The sequence below is a fragment of the Paroedura picta genome, chromosome 4 (genome assembly GCF_049243985.1).
Source record: "Paroedura picta isolate Pp20150507F chromosome 4, Ppicta_v3.0, whole genome shotgun sequence".
NCBI lineage: Eukaryota > Metazoa > Chordata > Lepidosauria > Squamata > Gekkonidae > Paroedura > Paroedura picta.
This window is the reverse complement of record NC_135372.1, coordinates 141,023,700-141,040,470: the sequence shown is the minus strand read 5'-3', so window position 1 is coordinate 141,040,470 and position 16,771 is coordinate 141,023,700. Positions and strand designations below refer to the sequence as shown.

The 16,771-nt window shown below is 52.2% G+C and overlaps 1 protein-coding gene across 2 annotated transcripts; it reads right to left on the bottom strand.

Annotated features, from left to right (window-relative positions):
* Window positions 1-640: 640 nt before the first annotated feature.
* On the bottom strand, window positions 641-12,645 carry SOX18 (SRY-box transcription factor 18). 2 transcript variants are annotated; one of them, XR_013230637.1, is made up of 3 exons: window positions 11,933-12,645; window positions 3,950-5,387; window positions 641-3,832 (listed from the first exon to the last, which is right to left on the bottom strand). XR_013230637.1 is itself a non-coding variant. In XM_077335881.1 (2 exons), the coding sequence occupies exons 1-2, from the start codon at window positions 12,396-12,398 to the stop codon at window positions 4,510-4,512; spliced, it is 1,344 nt and encodes a 447-aa protein (XP_077191996.1). In that variant the 5' UTR covers window positions 12,399-12,645; the 3' UTR covers window positions 641-4,509. The 2 variants fall into 2 exon arrangements, 1 of the variants encoding a protein (XP_077191996.1); XM_077335881.1 differs by having other exon boundaries at window positions 641-5,387.
* Between the last annotated feature and the right edge of the window lie 4,126 nt (window positions 12,646-16,771).

The window sequence follows — 16,771 nt, the reverse complement described above, 5'->3', positions numbered from 1 at the left end:
GTATTAGCATACATTGAGGTGGAGCATCTGCCGGCGCTCAAGTTTTCTGGCAAGGCCAATGCTGCAAGCATTTACTCAGTAACATGCCACCACTCACATTCCCTGCTGTACACCCTGCCCGGTGGATGTGGGCATTGAAAATGCTTGTGAACAGACAAGGGAAGAAGAAGCACAAGGAGGTTGGAGGCATATAGAGGGTAGATGGGAAGGAAAGTGGACATGAATGCCTGGTGGTGGGCAGAAGAGGGAAGTGGGACCGTGGGGGCTGTCTGCAGCCCCCCGCCCAAAATAATCTGGAACTGGCTCTGTTGGTAGTCTTGAAGTCCCAGTGTCCAGTCCGCAGTCCAAGCTGTGCAGAAGGTCAGGCAACGAACAGGCATCCATCAAAGTCATTTGACTCACCAGGTTATGGGCCCAGGTGTCAATAACAGTTTCAGAAAACGTGCCGGGAGCCACACTGCAATGTTGACGTCCCGTACCGAATGATCTAAACAGTCTGATGCATTTCATATTTTGGCAGGATCAAAGGCAAGACAGATCTTTTTAATAAGGATGAGGCAAGACGTAACTTTGCAGCAGATTGCATGCAGTTGTGTTAACAACCCCCTCAAAAATAAAAATAAAAACCCACACACAGACATTTTGAGAAAAGGATATCACATCGATTTATTAGAGGATTGAGGTTTTGGGGTTTTTTTTTAAAACCAAACTCCGAGAACAGATGGCATATCTAATGGAAGACATTTGCAACTTACAACGCTGAAACGCAGGCACATGGATTTGCCCGCTGTCAACTCCGAGCTACAATCAAACTGTTCCTTGCGTATCTTTCTTGAAAGCTTGTTGTTGTGCCAGTCCTTGGTGGGAGGCATCCCTCTCGGAACTGGTGCAAACTCTAAACAGGAATCAGTATGGAAACGGTTGGGAACAACAGCTATTGGGGGGGGGGGGGAAGAAACATGTGTTCATATAACAGGCACAGACCAGCCAAAGAATTGCGAGATGTTCTAACCATTAACCAGCAGGCACAGCATCTTGGGACGCGTTCCAGCAGGACAGTTTCATGCGCAAGATCCAGCAGTGTGCGCTGTCATTCAGTAGAGCTTGCTTGCTAGGAGACCCCCGCCCCCACCAATTGTTCTTTTGCTTTTCATGAAACAGCAATGGAAACACAATTGCCTCTTCCCAAATCCCTGAAAACGGTTCTGCAAATCCAACCGCCCCTCCGTCTTCTGCACTTTGCAGTCTCTTTCAATCCAGTTTTGCTACATAATCAGTTTTCGACAGCATGGATATCCTTTGATTTATTACAAAAAGAGGAAAAAAAAGAAGAAGAGAGGCTTGCTCGATAGTATAAAACCGCCTGAACAAATTAAATATCATTTATATATAGTCGATATATATATATATATATATATTTTAAAAAAGGCTTAGTAAAAAATATAGTCCCCTTGTCCAAGTGAAAGAGAGAATAACTCTCGATAAAATACAGCTGGGCGGGCTGCTCTCAGATTTGCCTCCATCCCATAATAAGCACTGCAAAAGAATCCCTCCTGCTTAAAGACCAAGAAATTATGCTCCGGCAACGTGTGGAGAGCCTCTGTCCTTTTTTATGCCTAAGGGCCCAGGTTCTACCCATCACATCTCCAGGATGACACAGCCTAGACCAGATGTCCCGATATTCCTGAGCTTGGGAGCGCATTTGTCATTTGGACGCAGGGCGGTTGGCCCCACCACACAGACCGGCTGCCGTGGGAGACACAACCAACCACACGCTGAGCATGCCCGAGTGCGGACGAGGAAAAGGATAATTTTATTTAAAAATACGCCGGGAAAGGGGAAGGGGAGAGAGCCTGAAACCAACATGGTTGTCTCCGGAACAAGGTTTGCAAGAAACTTGCACGGACCAGTGATCGGCAGGCATCAATAACGCTTATGCATTGGACTTGTATGATTTTGCACATCCTCTTAATTTTGCCTGGCCTTTAACTACGCTTCCCCTTGAGCCAGTCCGGTGGGGTTTCAATTAACAGCCCAACCCAACATGTGTTTACATTCAAAGTCAAAAAAGTCTTGCTCAGTTCGCCAAGACAAAACCGCCTGTGGGTGGGAGGCAAGGCCTAGAATCTCAGCACCTCCATTTGCATAGGGATTGTTTTTTGGGGGGGAGAGGGATCATAAAATCATAGCGTCAGAAGGGACCTCCTGGGGCATCTAGTCCAACCCCCTGCACTCTGCAGAATAAAACCCGCTGGGGGGTAACTGAAATCCTGGATTGAGTTCCAACGGCATGGCCATTACCCAGGGAAACTGTGCACGAACCTAAAGGGACCGTCTCTAACATACATTGCCTTTGTACGGATCCTTTCCCTCCCCTCCTTTCTGCTCCTTACTCCTGGCCACATTTAACCACCGCTCAAGCCGTTCTATGCCCCCTTTTCTTTGACACATCCACACGCTTAACGCTGGAGTCTGTGCCTCCCAGTCTGTTCCATCTCATTAAATACGTGTTTCCTTTTGTCTCTGATTGTCTAGTCTGCGTGCAATCTGGAGACCTGAAAATAAGTTCCTCCCCCCCCACACACAGTAAACACAGCACATGCACACACAACCCATTTCTGATCCAACCTTCATTTAGCAATGACTCAGGCTTCTTTCCCATTGTCCAAAAACTGGCTCATATCAGGCAGTGTCTCAACAATCCCCTTGGCAAATAGTTCATCAAATGCAATATCATCTTGTTGTTTTTCTCCCCCAATTGCACTGGGCCATCCTACACAAATGGGTATCCCTGGATTATACGGTGACTGATAAGGCTGGTTCCTGAACCGTTAAAAGACCTGGCTGCTGCAAAGGCAGTGGGTGGTAGAATGGTGAGAAAACCAGCCCCCACCAGAATTTTCTTCCTGATGTAACCGCTAAAACAGCCACACGCCAAAAAACTCTTTTGAGCTTGTGGGCACCGTTGATATTCTGGCACAGCTATAAAATGGCTGCCCCCAGGAGGCGGAGCCAGTCACAATATGGCTGCCAATGGAGGTGGAGCCAGTCGCAAGATGGCTGCCACAGCGATGTTTTTAAAAATCTGCATAGCTCCTAAAGGCCAGGGACACGGTCCCCTCTGGATACCCTGTCAACGCCACTGCTTTCAGCTCTGGAAAAAAGTCCCCCCCCCCGCTTTGTATTACATAGAAATACAGTATATCAGTGGTTCAGCGATATTTATCATTTTTTAAAAAAAAGCGATGCATTTAATGAGATAAATCTAAATACTGCGAAAGTTCAACTGAAAAGGAAAGAGCTTGAAGATCTGGTACGCCAGAAAGGATGTACAGGCAGAAAAGGCTCCGGATTTTATTGGGTCGAGTGCCAGAGCGGTAGAGGAATTTCCCCCGGATTCTCTCATTTACCCAGAAACAGGGAGGTCAGCTGCGGAGATGCCCCTGCCTCAGTTTACCCCCCAAAACCCATGCTGAAAACACGGAAAGCAAGGAGTCTGCCTGCTCAGATATTATGCGACAGCCCCAATTGGGCTTGCTCTCTTCTCGTTCGGAAAATTTCCACAGGAGATGCGATACCCGTATGTTACGTTTTGCAGCAGACGCTTTCAATGTGCTCTTAAGAACAGTCATGTGCGAAGGGGCCCAACAGACACAGGAAATTCTGCGCGCTTCAGGAGTAAGATTCCTCAAATCCTCCTTTTAAGGCAGCCCGCTCTGAATTGGGAAATAGCTGGAGCTTTGGGGGCAGAGCCTAGATGGGGTGGGGGAGATCTCAGCCACAGATTCTACCCTTCAAGGCAGCCATTTTCTCTAGGGCAGGGGTAGTCAACCTATGGCCCTCCAGATGTTCATGGACTACAATTCCCATGAGCCCCTGCCAGCAAACGCTGGCAGGGGCTCATGAAAATTGTAGTCCATGAACATCTGGAGGACCACAGGTTGACTACCCCTGCTCTAGGGGAACTGATCTCCGTCACCTGGAAAAATTCCAGGAGGCCTCCATGCCCTACCCTGGATGCTGCACAAGTGGGATATGGGTCCCACCTCCCACTATCAACATATCTGAAGGTCCTTCTTTGCTCTGCAGAAAACTGGCACGTGATCCTCGACCCACAAGCATGACACTGGAACCCCTGCCCGTCACCTGGCAAATGACCAGTTTGCAAAAAGGCACCATGTCCCCAGAGAGAGAGAGAGAGACAGGAAACCGAGCCACTACAGCCTCAGAAAAATATGCACAAGCCTTTCTGGCGACCAGATCCCTGGGGCATATCTACACTCTGAGCCGAAAACATGCTTTAAACCACCGTCCCTTTTCCACCGAAGAATCCAGGGAATTATAGTTCGGACATCCTTGAGCGTTTTTTGTTCGGAGATCCCCGGTCCAGCTTTGGAGAACTACAATTCCCAGGGTTCCCCGGGGAAAGGGGCTGCGGCCAAACGGAACGGCAGTCGAGAATGTCGGTATGCCCTAGCCAGGGCGAAGACGAGGCCCACGGGAGAAGCCCTACCCAGTGATACAGGCGCTGTAGTAGACAGCACTGCTGGCATCGGACAAGGCCGAGATCAAGCTGCTTTCCTCGCAGGAGAAACTCCGAGGAGTCACTTTGGACAAGGAGACATGGTAGGGGAGGCCCGGAGCCTCCGGACGAGTCCTGCTCATATTCAAATACTGGTCAAATTCGTTGCGGTCCACCTCTGTCCAAAGCTCGCTGGGGTTCAAGTGCTCGACGCCATCCAGGTGGTGAGAGTCCGGCGGCGGGGAAAGCTGGCCCAAATGGGCCGAGAGGCCGCCGCCCACTCCGGCACACATCTGGTTGTAGTACAGGCCCGGTGGGTGGGGAGTCCTCATGGCCTCGGCCAGGTGGGAGGGGGGACTCGGCGAGTAGCCCATTGGCACGTTCCGCCCCAGGTTCTTCTCCGGGGAAAAGTCCACCTGGGGCGGGGGAGGGTGGTGGTGGGGGTAGCCCCGGAAGGACATCACCTCGCAGTCGTCTTGCATGTGCGGCGGGAAAAAGGCCGGCTCGCTCTGCTCCAGGACGTCCAAGGGGGACATCTCCGGGGTCGGTAGGCCATAGTTTTCCATATCCGAGCCCACGGACCGGAGTTCGCGGAAGTGGTTGAGAGGGGGAGGCTGGGCGTGGCTCAGGTGGGCCAGGCCGCCGGCCGCGTTGCGGGGGCTCAGCCCGAAGCCCTCGCCGCAGGACTGGGAGAGGTTGTGCAGGAGGATGTTGGGCTCCATCCGCTTGATCTTCTTCGCCTGCTTCTTCCTCCGCGGGCGGTACTTGTAGTTGGGGTGGTCTTGGAGGTGCTGGATCCGCAGCCTCTCCGCCTCTTCCACGAAGGGCCGCTTGTCGCTGGCGCTCAGGGCTTTCCACGACTGGCCTGGGAAGGCGAGAAAACAAACGCAGGCATGAAGTCACGGCGGCTCGGCAACACGGCCGAGGACCGAGATCCCCGGAAGATCTGACCTCCAGGCTTACATCAGTACCCAGCGTGACTGAGCATAGAACTGTTCGCTTGTACCATTTTAAAATAACTTGCACAAGTTCTCCGGCATGTTTTTTTTTAACCATATTGGGAACCAAAGTTGAAGACAAGCTGGGCTTATGCTGCACATGGTGAATCCTGAAATTTCAGTGTGCTTTTGCAGCTGGGTTCTCTCTCTCTGTCTCTCTCTCTGTCTCTCTCTCTGTCTCTCTCTCTCTCTCTCTGTCTCTCTGTCTCTCCCTCTCTCCCTACCTACTTACCTACCTACCTACCTACCTTGATTCATAAGTAGTTTAAACCTTAAAAATACTTAAAATCCTAAAAATGAACATACCAGCTGATTTGCCACCCCCCCACTGCCTTTAATTCCCCGTTTCAGGAGGGTGTACCCACATAGAGGGAGATGCTCGATGTTTTCATTCATGTCGTTATGATGTCCATTGGTCCCGGATCTAAATTGCATGATTATCTAATAATCATGGGCCCTACCATTCTATATCCCGCTTTTCACTGCCCGAAGGAGTCCGCCAAAATGGCCTACAAACACCTTTCCCTCCCCCTCTCCCCTGTGAGGTCGTAGGGGCTGAGAGAGCCCTGAGAGAACTGTGACTGGCCCAAGGTCACCCAACCGGTTGCATAAGGAGGAGCGGGGAATCAAACCCGGCTCTCCAGATTAGAGGCTGCCACTCGTAACTACGACACCACGACGGCTCTTTACCATTATGCCACAGCGGAACTCCCACTCTCTGGGGGTAGAGCCGTCCTTCCGCCAGCTCTCCCACCTAACACGGTGACCCCCGTGAGGCTCTCAAGGTAAGAAATGAGTCCAGGGGGCTTGGCCTTGTTTGCCTCTGCGTAGCTCCCCTGTGCTTTCTCCGTGGTCCCCCATCCCGCCCCGCCCTGCCGTCTTCGCTTGTGCTAGCCCAGGCTCTGCAATTTATTCCGCTAACTACTATCGAGGGGACACTGTTATTTCAGTTTGAAGGGAGTTCCTGCTATTTAAGACATTTTTATGGCTGCCCTGAGATTCACATTGGTTTGTTTAAGCATTTAAACGTTGCAGTTAGCCACGCGGCAGAGAGGGTGGGGTGTTCGGAGGCTCTCCGAGACCGAGGTTCAAATGCCCTTTTTGACACAAAGCTCACTGCGCTAGTTGTTTCCGTCCGGCCTGCCTCACAGGGCTGTTGTGAAATGAGCGGGGGAAGTAGAACAGCTTTCGTTCTTTGGAGGAAGGCTGGGATTTTTAAAAAAATGTGAATTGAATTAAGAAGGTAGGATTTTTTTTTAAAGGTTTGTAATAAAAGAAAAGAATTTCGGGGCTGGATTTTCCCGCTGTGAGTCTTCTAACAGCCCCCCCCCCGCCCTAACCCAACTCCAACGAACTATCAATAAAAATCATTGCAGGTTGTCATACAAATGCATCGTCTAGCCAAGAAAAAGGAATCGGAACAGCTGTCTGGTTTCGGTAGAGGGAGGAACGGCAAAGAAAAGAGAGGTCTCCTTTTGTGGATACAGGAGACCTGTCTTTAGGAGAAGATTCAGGTGCTGTGATGGCATCCCCACCCTCTCTCAGATGTAAAGGCTGTGGAAGAGGGCAAGAGAGATTTGCACACAGTCCCTGCTCCTCTGAGGACAACCCAATAGATCTTCAAAAGAGAGGAAGAAAAAGACGGCTGGTGGAGTTGAAAAAGAGCTGAAGAACTGGGTTTTTGTTCCCCGCTTTTTACTACCCGAAGGAGTCTCAAAGCGGCTGGCAACGGCCTTCCTATCCTCTCCCTGTGAGGCTGGGAGAGCTCTCGGAGAACTGACTGGCCCAAGGTCACCCAGCTGGCCATGAGTCTCAAAGCAACTTACAATTGCCTGCCCTTCTTCTCTCCACAATGGACACCGTGTGAGGTAGGTGAGGCTAAAAGAGCTCTGAGAGAACTGTGACTGGCCCAAGGTCACCCGGTTGTCCAGGTTAGAATCCACCACTCTTAACCACACTGGCTCTCCCCACGATGGACACTTCGTGAGACAGGTGAAGCTGAGAGAGTCTTGAGAGTACTGGAACTGACCCAAGGTCACCTGGCTGGCTGCATGTGGAGGAGGAGTGAGGAATCGAACTCAGCTCTCCAGACTACAAGCCGCCAATCTTAACCCACGACACAACGCTGGCTGTGACTTGATTGCTTAATCCAGATCAGGGATTGCTATGGGATGGATCTCTAATGTCCTGGGACAGAGGCTGGCCCAACAACACAACTAAAGTCCACACCAGACTCTAAACCAGGGGTAGTCAAACTGCGGCCCTCCAGATGTCCATGGACTACAATTCCCAGGAGCCCCTGCCAGCAAATGCTGGCAGGGGCTCCTGGGAATTGTAGTCCATGGACATCTGGAGGGCCGCAGTTTGACTACCCCTGCTCTAAACACAGCAAGCACCAGACTTTCCAAATGGCTACCTGTAGCCCTCTAGATTCTCTGTTGTGGCTCCGTTTTGCAGATGGAGACTCCTGTCCGAAACTGGCAAGACTCTCTGTTTGGTTCACACAACCAGCAAATCAACTTGCGGGGGGGGGAAGGGTCCAGATCGTGACTCGCCCCACGTCCCAAGTCAACTCCCCGCCAGGACGTTTTCCAGAACTCAGTGAGTTGCAGACGGGAAGTCTTCCAAGCCAGGGAGCCAAGATGCACTGAAAGCTTTGCTCCGGTCCAGCCAGCCAGTAGCTGCATTGTCCCAAGTAGATTGTGGGACATTCACATAAGGCCTAAGGCAAGGCATCTGGGCAATTAAAACTTAAATTGGTGGTTGCATCCTGCTGGTCTGCATGAAGATTCAAAGGACAGGTTCTCCTGGGAAGCTCAGGTTGAATCTGTGGGCCCCCCCAAAGGAGGAGTAAGGAGGGGAGGGACTCCGCCATGCTCTATCTATGGTGGCCAGCTGTCACCCCCCCATCCCCAGCGGGGGAGGGGGAGGTGGGGGGTTGGTCAGCCGTCCTGTTCATCCTAGATTGCATTTTATTAACTACTGTTTTAGGGGGATTTTTAGAGGATTGTATTTATTTATTTTATCTTGTAACCCGCCACGAGCCGGCTTTACTGCGAGTGGAGGGCAATAAATGCAAATAAATAAATAAATAAGCAAATTAATAATAATAATAATAATAATAAATCAAAACAGAGCCTTTCTCAGGACAGACCCTATGTTGGACACAAATGGCACAGTGTTGATTTTGGCTGAGGCTGTAGTCCTAAGGGCGCTGTCCTGGGAGTAAGCCCCACTGAATAAAATGGGACTTACTTCTGAGTAGACCTGCCTAGGAGTGCTCCCTGAACTGAATTGTGCTCTGAAGATGCCAGCCATGGTTACTGGGTTAACCTCGGGGACGAAAACCACCTGGCCACAGCCCCACAGCTCAGAAAACCCACAACAACCGCTCCCCGAACTAGTTGTGTGTAGCCACTAGTCTGTATATAAACATCCAATTCCCAATTAGGGCTGAATGGAGAAACTGGCCAACTGGCAGTAAAAGCCAGCTGTGGACAGCACTAATTGGCTAGTGCCTGTACCATCACACACCACCTTTCCACCCCGAGAACAGTTTTTAAGAATGCATTTTTGCTCACCCAAAAGATAAAGCAATGAATGAAAGGCTAGGTGCTCATGATGTAAGTTTAAACAAGAAAAAGAAGAAAAGAAAGCCCAGTTTGAGGGAATTATTTGTCAAATAACATGTGGAACTGTTTAATTTACTTTCTTTAATTTTTAGACTTTGACCATGCCATTCCCCAAAAGGGCTCAGGGTGGCTTGGAGGAATGGGTGGGTGGGAGGTGGTTCAGTCCACTTTACGGAACAGAAGCCCAATCGATCCAGTTTTAAGGCACTTCAGTCCAGATCTTAGAGATTAAAATGATCAAGTGTTAAAACGACCACACCTGCTGTTATAATCAAGGGCTCATAAGGCTCTTACCTTGGATATATTTGAGCTCTGCACCGAAATGCAGAAAACTTACATCTGAACTTTTCTCCTACCGGTTCTGACTTAATTCTGGGTGGTTTTATTATTTGCACATCTGCAAATGTGATGTGTTTTACAGGTTTTCTGGACCAAACATTTTAATAAATTCTCTTGAATCTGGATTACTGGCCAACTGCAGTGCAGTACAGAGACGCACTGAATTTTAAAAAAACAGCCTTTGTACCCCCCTGCTCGCATTTGTGTCCCTTCCATGCGCGTGCATGACATGCACACAAAAGTTAAGTCCAGAAACACCTTAAAGACCGACAGATTCCCCCCCCCCCCAAATGTCAGCTTTTGGGAATCAAAGCGCTATTACCAGATTACCCACATTTTGGGGATGAGAAAACACCTGAGCTATGCACCGATCAAAGCATTCACCTGCAAGGCGCCACAGGTGTTAACCCTTGTTTCAACTAGACATCGTTTGCACAGATTGGCCTGTTTTTCACAGGGCCGTCAGAGTAGATCAGAGACGGAGTAACTTCCAATATATATATACATATATATTGCATGCAGCAGGGATTCTAAACCATTTCTGGTTTAGTTTCTGTGTGTGGACCCTGGCGAACGGGGTATTTATTCCAGATTAAACCCTGTGCACAAAAATGCAAACTTGGGCATGTATGTTCAGACAATGCCTTCTGCACATTGAGGATCGCTCTGAGCAACTTTGCGGTTTAGCTGCTCCAGTTAGGAAAGCAAATCAATAGCCATCTATCCCAGTTTTATCCCCACCCCGCATCAGTGAAAATCTCACTCTCTCCTGCCTTAAGAGGGTCTTGGTGTTTCTCTCCAGTTGTTAAGGCCAAGCTCTCGTTTTTTGACTTGAATGCCCATTTGGGTGTCTTTCAAAAAAAAATGGCTTTATTCAGCATTCTGTCCCTCATGGAGAATCATCGCAAGAGCCTCCCCATGATATTTTATGCTGTTATCCACATTAATCTGCAGTAGAAGAGCTGGATTTGAGTCCAGTCGCACCTTCCTGACCACGAAAACGTTTGGGGTGGAAGCTTTTGACAGTCAGAGCTTCGTATTGGATGAAGGTAGAGTTTTGACTCCTGGGAGCGTTTACCCCCAAAAGCTCATTGGACTTTTAAGGCGCTACCGGACTCAAACCTAGGTGCGCATCACAAGGAACATGGGGAGTTCACCGGTACTTGTGATGTGGGAGCAAAAGCCTTGAAGCAAGACATTGCACCCAACTCAAACATCACCTGACTATCAAAGCCATAAATTCCTCCAGGGACCCAGAATTTTATCCCCCCCCCCCCAGTCTCCTCCCTCCCTAACAACCCTGAATGCATGAAAAATCCAGCTTTTTTGGGAGCAAAGGGAGAGGGAATCTAGCCTGGGATACGAAACTTGAAAGGAGCCCCTGTCCTGATCAATTAACCCCAAACACTGGGCCAATTAACCCCAAAGAGAAAGGACTGGGCCAGGACTATCCAACCCAGCACCCTGTTCTCAACAGCGGCTAGCCAGAATCCTCCAAGAAGCAAGGCTAAATTGGAGGGAACATTGATGTTCACCGTAGCGCATGAACAGGGCTAATCCCTCCTGATCTAACTCAGTACCCTTCCCATATTGTGGCGGGGAGTTCCACAAGCCTCACTGTGCGCGGCGGGAAGAAAGCCACACTCCAGCCTCTGATCCTCCAGTCCGTTTTTCGAGAGGGGGGAGGGATTTCCAGCCAGGGGAGGCTAAACCGGGACTCTGGACAGTCCACGGTTCGAATCCTCGCTACTGTCACAAACGCCGGCTGGCTGACGTTGGGCCCATCACAACAGCCTCTCCACCTGGCTTGCCTCGCAGGGTTGTTGGGCGAAAGAAGAGGGGAGAGCCCTTTGCATGGCTTACCTGGCAGGGTAGTTATTGGGGGAAAACAGGGGAGAACTCTCCACCCAGTCTACTTCGCAGGGATGGGGGTGAGCAAAAAACGAAAGGGGAGAGGGGGAGCTCTCCACCTGGCTTACCTAGCAGAGTTGTGGGAAACCAAAGGAGGGGGAAATGCTCCGCCTGGCTTACCTTTCAGGGCTGTTGTTGCGGGAAAGCAGAGGAAGGGGAAATTCTATCCTTGCTTACCTGGCAGGGCTGTAGTTACGGGGAAACCGAGGAAGGCAAAATTCTACCCTTGCTTACCTGGCAGGGCTACTGTTACGGGGAAAGTGGAGAAGGGGAGATTCTTTCCTTGGCCTACCCGGCAGGGCTGTTGTTACAGGGAAACCGAAGAAAGTGAAATTCTATCCTTGGCTTACCTGGCAGGGCAATTGTTTGGGGGAAACCGAGGAAGGGAACACTCTTTCCTCTTTACCCGGCAGGGCTGTAGTCCGGGGGAAACCGAGGCAGGGACACCGTCCTACCCCGCAGGGCCGTCGTGCCGGGAGATGTGTGTGTGTGTGGTGGGGGGGTTTGGGAGGCACCTGGCGGGATCTTACCGAGCATCTTGCTGAGGACGGCGTTGTGCAGGTCCGGGTTCTGCTGGGCCAGGCGCTTGCGCTCGTCCTTGGCCCACACCATGAAGGCGTTCATGGGGCGGCGGATGCGCGAGTCGTCCCCGGCGCCGCTGCCGCCTCCTCCGCCGCCTCCTCCACCGCCTTGGCCGTCGGAGGCGCGGGCGGCGCCGTAGCCATAGCCGGCGGCGTCGGGCTCCGGGCTGGGCGAGCGGCTGGACGGCGCGGCGGAGGCTCCCGCTGCTCCGGCCGCTGCTGCCGCTCGTCCTCCGCCGGCGAAGGGCGGCTCCGGGCTGGGGCTGCGGCTGGCGGCGGCGGGCGCGAAGGCGAGGCCGGGCTCAGCGGCGGCGGAGGCGGCGGAGGCGGCGGCGGGCGCTGCGGCGCCCCATGAAAAGTCGCCCGGCGCTTGGGAGAACTCCTCTCGGCGGAAGCGGCGCTCAGATCTCTGCATTCCAGCTGGACGCGCCTTGGGGGGAAGCGGGCGAGGCGGTGGAGCCGGTGGATCGGGACCCTGGGCCGGGCGGCGGGCGGGCGGGCGGGCGGAGAGGGCCGGGGCGCAGAGGGGCCACCCCTTCGCGGCAAGAGGAAAGGGGGAAGGACCGTCGCGGGCAATCGCGGCCCCACCGAGCACTCCGCACACGAGAGCGGGACGGAAAAGAGGCCGGCGCCCTCGGGGGTCCCCTATAAAGAGGAGGAGGAGGAGGAGGAGGATCCGGGCGGTCCAGTAGGAAAGTGGGGAGGAGGAGGAGGAGGAGGAGGGAGGCTTTGCAAAGCGCCGCGCGCCCACCTGTGTGCCGTCGTTCCCCCCTCCTCCTCCCGGGACCGCGCAGGAAATCAGGCAGGGGCTTTGTAAGGAGGAGGAGGAGGAGGAGGAGGAGGAGGACGGGGGGGGGGTTCTCCCTTTGCGGACAGCGCCGAGGTTGCAAATCGCAGGGGGAAGGGGAAGGGAGAGGGGGGGAGACCCCCGTTTGGGAAATGGGGGTGGGGCTTTCGCCGACGGGGAGGGGGGGTTTGCACCCAAAAGCTGCTCTTGAAATAAATCAGTAATCTTTAACGGCATGTAAAACAATAAAGAAACCGGCCGAATTCTCATAGGGTCAGGAGTGCAGTAATCACAGGATCGTAGAATCACAGAGTTGGAAGGGACCTCCTGGGTCATCTAGTCCAACCCCCCGCACTATGCAGGACACTCACAACCCTCTCGCTCATCCACTGTCACCTGCCACCCCCTTGAGCCTTCACAGAATCAGCCTCTCTGTCAGATGGCTCTCCAGCCTCTGTATAAAACATTCAGGAGCGACCACTTGCACTGCTTAGAGGTAAGGGGACTTCCAAGATCTGATGGGAATCCACAGCCTGGGCCAGCCGAGTCAGGGTAACTTTTAAGCATTACTTTAAAACAGCACAAAGGGGGGGGGTAGAGTTTCTTTCCATTGAGAAGAGGAGAAAAATGTTCAGAGTGGAGCCTCGTTGCCTTCATATCCCCCTCTCACTATCTTCCCCACGGTAACAATAACGCTGTCACATTACAGAAAGAGTTGCGTGTGGATGAGACCTTCAGGAAGGGCATTGGACAAACTCATGGGGGACTGCTATTTCTGTGGGGATTAAAGGAACCTCCATGTCCAGAGACAATCTACCTCAGAATACCATTTGCTGGGCGGAAACACAACAGGAGAAGCCTTGTTGCATTAACATCTGGCTGGTGGGCTTCCAGGTGTGTGTGTGTGTATGTGTATGTGTATACATACATACATACATACATACATACATACACACACACACGACACACACACCTACCTCACAGGGTTGTTGTGAGGATAAAATAAATACCTCATCTTTCTCCTCAGTAGGGACCCAAATCATCTTACATCACACTCCTCTCCTTATTTCATCCTCACAACAACCCTACGAGGTAGGTTCGGCAAAAGCTGGCCCAAGGCTACCTAGTGAGTTTCCACAGCCAAGCCGGGATCGGAACTTGGCTCCCGCAGACCCTCATCCTGTGCTCTGAGCCAGGGTTAGTCAACCTGTGGTCCTCCAGATGTCCATGGACTCCAATTCCCATGAGCCCCTGCCAGCGTTTGCTGTGGCAGGGGCTCATGGGAATTGGAGTCCATGGACATCTGAAGGACCACAGGTTGACTACCCCTGCTCTAACCGGTACACCCACTTGGCTCTACTCGGTAGTGATGTTAGCACAGAAGCGGCTGCCTCTCTAGGAAAAGACCAGCTCCGTGGTTGGACATTCCAAGGTGGTTCGTTTCAGGAACGATGCTGCAGTTTGGCTTCTTTGGTGCGGTTACGCCTGTGAATCACCTCTGGACCCACGAGGAGATGGTTGACGCCGCATGCATCCTCTGGGAGCCCCCCACACATCACCCCCAGCAGTCAGGCCAAAGACGAAGCAGGCCAGCCGGTCCCGCACTTCCCCTTTCCCCGGTCCCTTCCAAACCCTTGAGCCTGCAAACGAACCCCAGGCTGAAACCCGAAACGTTGCGTTGCCTGGAAAGGGAGCGCTGAGCAACGTGGGAGAGCGGTGGTGGGAGATTGCACGCTATGGGGGTTTTGGGGGGGGGGAGGAGGGAGGTGTTGTGTGTTGTGTCTGGAACTGATTTGGACAACCCGATCCCGTATTGAAGCCTCAACAAAACAAACAGCCCTCCCCTTCCCGTTGAAATCTTCGGCTTCTAGGCGAAAACAACCAGGCCTCTCGGAACATCACCGCGGAAGATCTCGGAAATCTGCTACGTAGAGATGATAACCGGATAGCCAGACTCGGTCAAAAGCAAGCTGCGGTGTGCACACAACTCTGGGTCCCTTGCAGGCTTCTTTAACTCGAGACAGACACCGTCAGTAGGGCGAGGGTTGAGACCCCCTTGGGGTTGGCCTGGATGAACCGTGCACAGGGGGCGGAGAAGTTACTGGCTTAAAAGGATGAAATTATTTTAGTGTGAAGAGAAACAAACTGGGCGGAAAGAGAGCGAGATTTCTAACTGCCCAACGCAGCCTTTCTTGACGTTTTATTACCATTGAGAAACCCCTGAAGCATTCTTCAGGCTTCGAGAAACCCCAGAAGTGGCGCAATCACGCAGAAAATGGGTGGGAAGCAGAGCTGTGGACACGCCCACCCAGAGTCCCTCCCCTTCCCACCCCTCCAGGCCTGTCATTGGCCATTTTGGGAGAGGGCGGGGCAGGTTGACATGGCCATATATGGTCATGTCAGTTTCCCCTAGAGAAAGTGGATGCTTTGGAGCAGGGGTAGTCAAACTGCGGCCCTCCAGATGTCCATGAACGACAATTCCCATGAGCCCCTGCCAGCAAACGCCGCAGTTTGACTACCCCTGCTTTAAAGACTAGCAAGGTTTCCGGGCAGGGGCTCATGGGAATTGTAGTCCATGGACATGTTGGCAGGGGCTCATGGGAATTGTAGTCCATGGACATCTGGAGGGCTGCAGTTTGACTACCCCTGCTTTGGAGGATGAACTTTGGGGCATTTTACCCCACAGAGGTCCCTGTTCTCCCAAGCTCCACCCCCAAACCTCCAGGTGGGCAGCTGTAACCCCCACACTCACCCCTCAGTGGCCTGGGAGAGGGGACCTGGCAATCCAAATTGAGAGCTAGCATGGTTGTAGTGGTTAAAGCATGGCCCCCTCTAAGCTGGAGAACCAGGTTTGATTTCCCACTCCTCCAAAGGAAGCCTGCTGGGTGACCTTGGGCCTGTCCCAGTTCTCTCAGAGCTCTCCCAGTTCTACCCACCTCACAAGGTGCCTGTTGTGGGGGGACGAAGGGAAGGCGATTATACGCCGCTTTGAGACTCCTTAAAGCAGAGAAAAGCGGGGTGTGAAAACCGACTCCTCTTCTTGTGAACTCTCGAAATAAAGACATTTTAGTCCACAGGCATGGACGGCTTTCCGTCAGCTTTCAGAGGGAGGCTGCTAAGAACTTCGTCGTTAGCCCGGGTGCCTCTAGGGGGCATTTCGTCCCCCGAAGAGCAGCGAGTTCTAATCTCTTATCAGCTTGTGGTTTCCTCCTAACTCCAGGGAAGTGGGTTTTGCTGACCGAAGGACAAAGTGGTGTAAATATAGAAAAAGAAGAAAATGTCGATTTGAGAGAGGGGAACCTTGCTGACAGGGACACGCAAAGAAGGCGGTTTCATGGGAATGTTTATATCTGCTCCGCTCTGCTCCTTTAATCACCCCTGAAGGTCTGCAGGGATAAAAGCAGGATGTCTCTTGCAAATTTTAGAAATGGGAATGAGAAAGACCTGCAGTAGATCCCTCCCCCTCCCCCTCCCCGGTGTGTGTGTCACTCATTGATCCAATTGTCCTGTTTATGCAATAGTTCGGCAGTTGTGGGAGATGGCCAATGCAGTTTGAAATGATAGTCCGCAATGGAGCAGGCAGGGAAATTCCATCCCAAAAGTGGCAGGGAAGGGGGAAAATCTCGACTAGGCACTAACCTAGCCCAGGGCCAGTGCGAGGCTCTCTTCCAGGCTGAAGGCAGCGAGAAGGGAATGAAAGAAATGCAAAGGTGATGAACAAAACTGCGTTGGGTGCCAAAACCTCCCCCTGCGGTGCCCTTTCCCCATCATCCTCCTTCCTGCCCTTCATCTGGAGGTGCCTCCGCAGGGTCAGATTTCACATTTTGCCCGGTTGCAAAGTCTTAAGGCAGGGATCCTCGACATTTCTGAGCTGGAGGGCTCCTTTCATAAAATCATAGAGTTCGAAGGGACCTCCTGGGTCATCTAGTCCAACCCCCTGCACTAGGCAGGACACTCACAACCCTCTCGCTCATCCACTGTCACCTGCCACCCCCTTGAGC